At 37.7% G+C, this 8,470-nt stretch overlaps 1 protein-coding gene across 1 annotated transcript in view; it reads left to right on the top strand.

Annotated features, from left to right (window-relative positions):
• Positions 1 to 210: 210 nt before the first annotated feature.
• The window catches only part of LOC110330206 (transmembrane protease serine 11C), a 59,634-nt gene continuing 51,374 nt past the window's right edge, over positions 211 to 8,470 (top strand). Inside the window, exons 1-2 of the mRNA XM_021210183.1 lie at positions 211 to 266; positions 6,785 to 6,900. Coding sequence (XP_021065842.1) covers positions 211 to 266; positions 6,785 to 6,900 — 172 coding nt within the window. The remainder of the gene's footprint in view (positions 267 to 6,784; positions 6,901 to 8,470) is intronic.

The following is an 8,470-nucleotide window of genomic DNA, read 5'->3' as shown; positions in this document are numbered from 1 at the left end:
ATTATTTATGGATTGGCATACACACAGCTCCCAGTTTACTAATGTTTTAAAAATTAATTAATAAATGTTTGGAAAGCACTTTGAAGATGAAAAGTTGTGTAAGTGCTAAGTATTATCATTAGGCCATTATCATAAAACACATAAAAGCCATAGATTCTTGTAAGCTAAATAGGTGGAGGATGACTGTGTCACCCAGCACTCAAGGGCAAGATGGCAAGGGGACAGCCTCGGAGGAGTGAAGAGCCATGGACAGCCTTGCAGAACAGGTGTGTGAAAGGGAGGGGGCAGAAGGGGAGGGGCCAGGAGGGGAGGGGGCAGGAAGGTTTGCCATGGCTCAGCAAGGGTCCTGCTCAAAGGACTAGCATAGTTATCTACTTAACCCGATTTTTAGGTTCTTAAAAATGAGCAGTTCCTTTCATCTCCTATGGAAATAGGACCAATACAAATTTAAAACAAGCGGGGAAATGGTTACAATGGAAGAGTTTTCACCATTGGAGTTCACTCTAAATTCCCTGGAAAACTTTTCAGTTACAAACAACAAGGTGTTCTTGTGTAATTGCTGAAGCTTGAAGATTTTGGACTCGGGTATCTTTAAAAGATAGTTCCACCATGAATACAGAAAGGACATTAAACAGGTGTATATTAAATACATGCCTGTGTTTCTAATGGTGTGGTGCAATAGAGATGTAATTGTATTTGCCGTTTTTTATTTACTGTGATATTCTCCCCCTCAGAAGTGGTAAGGCAAAGCTGAGGTCTTGCTTGTTTATTTGTTTGTTTGTTTTAATTATTGGAACACTACAGTGCTTCATGACTCGATATTTTCAGCGACATAATTGAACATTCAGTTTGGAAGCAAAGGCAAAACCAACAAGAACATTTAAATTCTTGACATTAGCAATGATGCATTGGCTAGTAATTAGCCTTGGAAGCCAAAAAAAAATGTACTGACCTCTGATTCAGAAGGCAGGTGGACCAGAAATTTTACATTACATTTTAATTTTTAAACTAATCAGTTTAACACTAACACATTAGTTTCTCCAGCACTATCACAAAATGCAAATATTGATAAACTGGGAATTTTTTTTTAATTGACACAAGTCTAGATAAAATATAGATTCTGGATAACCAGTATGTGGGGATGTTATAACTTAATAATGTCACGTTTTCTATTTGTATTAGTATTTAGCTATTTTTTACTGTTAAAAGAGAAATACTAAAATATTTTCCATAAAATTAAGTTACTGTTCATCATTTCGTTTGCTTAACAAAACTTATAAAATCTCAGGTCCTAAGTAGTGTGTTCTGTCTCCTTCAGATTAAGTGGATCACCTTCTTATACTCCATAAATATTACCTGTGCAATTTGTCAATAATCCTTTGCCTCACTAATCTTATCACTATTACACATGAACGATACACTAATATACACTGTTAGTAAAAACACATGTTGGAAAGCAGCATTGATGATAAAATCAAACCAAGGTTATTTTGTTCTTTATCTCAACTGCTTACCAACTTACCAACTTCAACTGACTTCTGTTTAAAGTTATGCAGTTTGTTTTACAAACAACATTCCATCTAGTAATAAGCATTTGGGAATGGAGAATTGGCATGCTTGATGTTGTTCATAAGAATGTTCTAGAGAGAAATAATAACAACAATGTGGGACTTTTCTCTTGAGTTTAAAATGTACTGCTCCACACTGAAACCAGTAAGTCCTTTGAGAGTAGGAAGGATTTCTGGGATGCGAGCAATGCCCTAGTCCTCAGTCTCACCTATGTGTATGAGGCTAGCCAGAGGGAGCCCCTCTTCCAGCCTCTGGCTGGCCCCACAGAGAATGATCACTACAAATGCTGGCTGCCTCCCCTTCCTTAACATGAGAAGCAGAGAATGAGTATTTGTAAATCCCTCTCAGCTCCAGGCAAGGAAGTTTCTCTCTCCAGGATGTTCCATTAGGGAAGTTTGAAGTCAATGATAACTCCCAACCAGACAAACGTTTGTACCCAAGAATTGCTTTTACATAGCTTTGTAGGAAATCAGAATTCTGTAAAACAGCAAATGCTTTCTGAATATCTATAAACTCTAAAATTATTATAAAACTGTTAAGAGTCTGGCTTTTTATTTATAGAAGCAAAATTTGATATGGTTCTATTATAAAGAACACAGTTAAGAAGAGTTGAAAAATAGACATTAACTGTTTGCCACATCAAATTTTTCATTTAGAACAATTTCATTGGGACTTATTCTGTGGCAAGCTGCATGAGTAAAAGTTAAATATACGTGCTTTTACTGGTAAAACATTGTGGGGAAATGTCTAAGGGTACACATTCATGTTCAGGATTAGATTCCCAGGACTTACCATATCATTCAGACAATTCCCCCAAAATCAGAAATACCACTCTAAAGTAGATACATGAGCTGATCAGTCTGGGGAAAATATATTTTCTATCTAAATCAGAAGAAATCTCTTGAACCTGGATTTCAAGGCTAATCTGGAGAGACAGGGGACTGGACATATCTGGATTAATTCCTTTTTATATCCCAACCCCAAAAGCTCATAGGCACCATACGGAAACACTGGGAGACACCAATTTCTATGTGCAAACAACTTGGACAATGTACTTTTTAATAATGATAATCTTATATGAAGTAAAATGAAATTTCTGAGAAGACATAGAAATGTCATCCACATTGGAACCTCAACTGACACTGTTTCTTTAGGGGAAAAAAAAACCCTATCTTCTCAGAGACTTGGTGCCAAGTAACTAAAAAGTCAACTTCCTAACAGATATCTGATTTTGTTACTAAACAAAAATCAAAATAATATAGGCACTAATATAGGTGATTCAAAGTGACCAGTATTTCATGTAGTTACTAAAAGATATATTTATGATTCTTAATGTTAGAAATATCTGTATAAGCATATAATTATGTAACATGTATATGGGTAGAATATATAGACCAAGTAAAATATAAAGTATGTAATATGGCATATAAAACAAAATATGAGTTTCCCTTAATATAAAATAAAATACTGATATTTATACATGCACTAATAGTAACTCATAAAGCAAAATACATACATAAAATATAAAAATATATGTAATGGATTGAACAGTGCCCTCCCATCCATCTATTAATATTGCAGCCCCTGATATCTTAGAACATGAATGCATATAGGGAAAATTAAAATGGCGTGATTTTTACCAAGGTTATTGGATAGATTCCACCACAGTATGTAAGTGCTTACAGAGGGAAGAGTCAAGATAGGAAAACAAAAGACTAGTGTGATGTCAAAAGAGAAGACCCATCACCTACAAGTCAGATAGCATGCTCTTGGCAGATGTGAATCTGCCAGAATCTTATTTTCAGGTTTGCAGCCTCCATAAGCAAGAACAGAACATTCTACCCTGACTCTGTCTAGTCTGTAGAACTTGTTGTGGCAGTCCTGCAAGCTGGTAGCGATTTGGAACACACAGAACATGTTAATTTTGTACAGTTCTTCCATGTTACATTTACAGGGAAAAAGATAAAGTGGTTAACAGATATGGGTGGCAGTAAGTTTTTCATTTAATTATTTCTAAAGACACTTTTGTCTTTAGACATTCCACATTTGTGTATATCGAAATAAAATAGCATTTCCCGGTGCTAAACCATAAATATACTAAAATAAAATAGCTTCCCAGTTTGTAAATAATGAGACAGGTTTTTTATAATAGCTTTAAAGTTTATAAAAGTTTTAAAAGTTAAAAAAATACATTTGAAATATAAAAGTTTTTAAAGAGGGCTCAATAAGTAAAGTTTTTGCTGGGCAAACATGTAGACCTGATTTGAGAGCCCCAGTACTCACTTAAAAGCCACTCTTGGGGTCACAGTGCCTATAATCACTGTGGAAGAGGTAAAGACAGGCAGATCGTGGGGATCTGACTGGATCAGAAGCTCCAGGGTGGGCAAATGACTCAAAAACTAAGGTGGAACTGACTGCAGAGACAGTTGGCTTTCTGAGGCTGTGGCTTTGAATTGGACGACTTGAGTTTTGCAGAGAAACATTACACATGTCCATAACTGTGGGATCCTACCACAGGGAACAAGGGCTCCCACTAACTTAGAAAACTTTTAAACTTGCATGTCATTCAAAATAATTCTATATTTGCTTATTACAAAGGTGGGGAGAGAGAGAAAGGCACATGGCATGGATCTCTGACCATGCCACCCACAGGTATTTGCACACCACTCACACAGATTTTAAAACATATTGATTAAATTGTTGTATATTCGCCTATGCTGCCCTCTATTGTTTCCGCGATGTACTTAATGTCGGTGATTTGTGAATAATAATTAACAAATTCAATAATTGAGTGAAAAGGAGACTTCCAAACGTTATATATTGTTCAATTTTATTCTATAATGCCCCTGCAATACAAACACACAAGGAGGGAAATCAAATCGGTGATTGTGAGGGGTTAAAGAAGGTGGGGAAGAGGAGACAAGTGCATTAAGTAGTTGAACATGCAGGGCCTCTTATGATAGAAGCGCTCAACATCATGGCTCTATGCATATCAAGGTCCAGGTTGTGATATTATAGTAAAAATTGCCATCAAGGAAAACTACTTAAAGGGTGCAAAGAAATGATATTATTTCTTTTAGGTGCATGAAAGTCTGTAATTGCTTCAAAATGGAACATTAATGTGAAACATTTTAAAAATAACAGAAACGTATTCTAGAAAGAACATACTCTGTAAAAATAATTTGATCAGAAACTACAGCAGAGAAAGGACATAAGGGAAAATAAAGCAGAATTTGAAAACTATTCTAAGTTCAAAAAGTTGAGACATACAGCAACCAAATGCAACATAGGAATTTTAGTTTCAGCTCAGCTCAAACCAAATATGTAAAAAAACACTTTAAAGACAAGCTTAAATGTGAACTTGATATCAATGGATATTAAAAAATTAATAGCTTCACTAGGTGTAGGAATGGTCACAGATAAAATACTCTAAAGTTTTATATAGACTGTCAATCACCCAGGGTGACATCATCAGTTCATTGTAACCATTGAGAAGCTACATAAAAACATGAAATAAATATTATTGTAAAATGTTAACAGTTCTTACGGTTATAAAATAGGAATATGACCATCTGTTCAACTAGTCTTTTTTTTAATGTACATTCAAGTTTTTTTTTAATCATTTTCTACTTCCTCCCCGGGGTACAGGGCCTTTTCTTTTCTCCTCTTTTCAGCAAACTCGGCGAATGAAAAGCCATTGGTTCTGTCTCTATTTACACTAACTCTGCTCTCAGTTTAACTGTCTAACCCTCTTATTCCTAGAGCTTTCTGTCAAGATCACCTTTATGACACCCATCCGTGACTACCATCCTTATTCTTGACTTCGTCTGAGTTATCTTCTGGCACAGCTTTCCCTGTTCCTCATCCTTGATCAGCCTCCATTGGCCTCCAGGATCTACTCTAACTGCCTCTCCTATCCTTGTTATTTCCTCTGGCATCTACTTTCTGCCAGGTCCGCTTTCTCTCTAACATTCTGGCAAACATCTGCACCACTGATCCTACCTCGGTCTGTTTCTCTACCTCCTTGGTATTGTCATCCACTGATAGACCACTGTACGTGCTCAAGGATGACAAGATAATAAGACCTGCCCATATTCTTACTCCACATTCTACGCTTGTATATCTAACCCACATTGCCTCATGAATACCTGCTAAGCATCCCTAACAACGATACTGCTGCTGCAAAGCCTTTTAATGTCATGTGATGGCAGCGCCATATTTTAAGCGTTCCAGCTAAACACCTAGAAATCATCTTCGACATCTCTTAGAATCCATCTTTTCATGAGGATATCTCTAGCTTTATCCCTAAACCCTATACAAAGTTGAGACTCTTTCTTGCACCTTTAATACTCTGGTCTCAGCCAACACCATCTTCTGTTCCAGTCTCTGTAATATTTTCTGTCTTGTCCCTCTCTTTCTCCTTGTCCTCTACAGTTTATTCTTTACAACATACAAACGCATTCCATTAAAACATTGAGCCAAGTCACCGCAATCCTCCACTCCAGCCTGCTCAGTGCTCAGTGCTGTCATTTTGCTGAAAGGAAAACCAAAATCATTATCACGAGGCTCTGGAAATTCTGCCTCTCGAGGTTACATTCACACTTCTCCCCTCACTACAGCTCCAGACACACTGTCCTTTTTGCCACACTTATGCTTACCCTGGGCCTTCCTTGAGTCATTCTCTTTTGTCTCGAATTTCCCTTAGCTCTGCTCACTGTTCTCACATTTTACCTTCCTGGGTCTTGCCCCTGACTGCTGACTTAATAGCAATTTATCACACCTGCACCTAATACCAGCATTCTTATTTCTGATCTTTCTGTTCCGATAGCACTTGTAGGCAATTACAGATTGCATTTATTTATTTTTATTTATCTATTTATTTATTCCTGTCTATCTCTACTCTGTAGTTTGTAAGTGTCGTAGGAACAGACATGACTGTTCCTACAGCAGTGCCTGGCACAATAAAAAAATTACAAATATTTTTTGCAGAAATAAGTGAATATTGATTTAATATTACCGATATCGATCATAGGTGCTGAGAAATAAGCAGCCCCAATAATGTATGCACAAACTCCACTGTTTTGAAGCTCTTCAGTTTACTGAATGCATTATTAATGTAAAATAGCACACTTTTGCACTTAATATTAAATTCATATGTATTTCCAACAGGCCTGAATTGAGCTCTTACCGATTGCCTTTCTGTCCTTTTCCTCAGAACAGAGTGCAAAACAAAGCTAAAACTCACAAGGTGTGGCAAGATTACCCTGGGCATCTTAACGGCGGTGCTTGCAGCAGTAGTAATTGGACTCATTGCCTATTTTGCTGCCTGTGGTAAGTTTCCTTCATACACATGGGTTTGCTGACACCGCATTGGGAAAACTGAGAAAGCTGAGGAACGAAAGGAGACGGATTTTTATTTGTTTCTCATGCTTTTATACCCTATGGTCATTAACATTTACTACACTAACATTTAAAACTTTATTGAAGGATAACTAATACATAAAAATTGCACTTCTTACATATTTTTGTGAGTTTTTACATATGATCATGGCACTTTTAATGGAATTATTAGTACAATTAAAATAGTAAATGTTCATCCCAAAAGTTTGTTCTCAGACTTTGACTTCAAGTGACTTTTAGCCCAGTGCTTTTAAAACTAGAGATATGGCATTTTTTGTTTTGTTTTCTTTTGTTTTGTTTTGTCTTTGGAAAGATTTTCAGACTGAGGATATTGATGAAGAAAGTAGACACAGCCCGGCAGTGGTGGCGCATGGCTGTAATCCCAGCACTTGGAAGGCAGAGACAGGTGGATTTCTGAGTTCGAGGCCAGTGTGGTCTACAGAGTGAGTTCCAGGACAGCCAGGGCTACACAGAGAAACCCTGTCTCGAAAAAAAAAAACAAAAAACAAAAACAAAAACAAAAAAGAAAGAAAAGAAAAGAAGAAGAAGAAAGTAGACACAGTCCCTATTAGTTAGAACTTAGTGTTTCTATAAGGAGATAATCAACGAACTAGCAAATAAATATAAAAACTAAGGACTTAAGCTGTCTTACTACAGAAATAATATTTCTTACTCCAAACACTCCTCCTCCTCCACTTCCTCCTCCTCCTCTTCTTCCTCCTCTTCCTCCTCCTTCTTCATCTTCTTTCTCTTCTTCCTCTTCTTGGTTTGTTTTATTAGATATTTTCTTTATTTATATTTCAAATGTTATCCCCTTTCCTGTTTTCACCTCCAAAAACCGCCTATCCCCTCCCTCCACCCCTGCTTACTAACCTACCCACTCCTGCTTCCTGGCGCTAGCATTCCCCTATACTGGAGCATAGAGCCTTCATGGGATCAAGGGCTTTTCCTCCCACTGATAACCAACAAGGGCATCCTCTGCTACATATGTGGCTGGAGCCATGGGTCCCTCCATGTGTTTTCTTTGGTTGGTGGTTTAGTCCCAGGGAGCTCGGGGAGTACTGGTTGGTTCATATTGTTGTTCCTCCTATGGGGCTGCAAACCCCTTCAGCTCCTTGGGTCTTTTCTCTAGTTGCTCCATTGGGGACCCTGTGCTCAGTCCAATGGTTGGCTGAGAGCATCCACCTCGGTATTTGTCAGGCACTGGTATAGCCCCTCAGGAGACAGCTATATCAGGCTCCTGTCAAAAACACTTGTTGGCATTCATAATAGTGTCTGCATTTGGTGACTGTATATGGGATGGATCCCCAGGTGAGGCAGACTCTGGATGGCCTTTCCTTTAGTCTCTGCTCCACACTTTGTCTCTGTAACTTCTCCCATGGGTACTTTCCCCCTTATACGGAGAACGGAAGTAGCCACACTTTGGTCTTCCTTCTTCTTGAGCTTCATGTGGTCTGTGAATTGTATCTTGGGTATTCTGAGTTTCTGTGCTAATATCCAC

This window comes from Mus pahari, chromosome 13 (assembly GCF_900095145.1).
Source record: "Mus pahari chromosome 13, PAHARI_EIJ_v1.1, whole genome shotgun sequence".
NCBI classification, from domain to species: domain Eukaryota; kingdom Metazoa; phylum Chordata; class Mammalia; order Rodentia; family Muridae; genus Mus; species Mus pahari.
The sequence above is the reverse complement of the archived record's forward strand: the minus strand, read 5'-3'. Positions and strand labels throughout refer to the sequence as shown.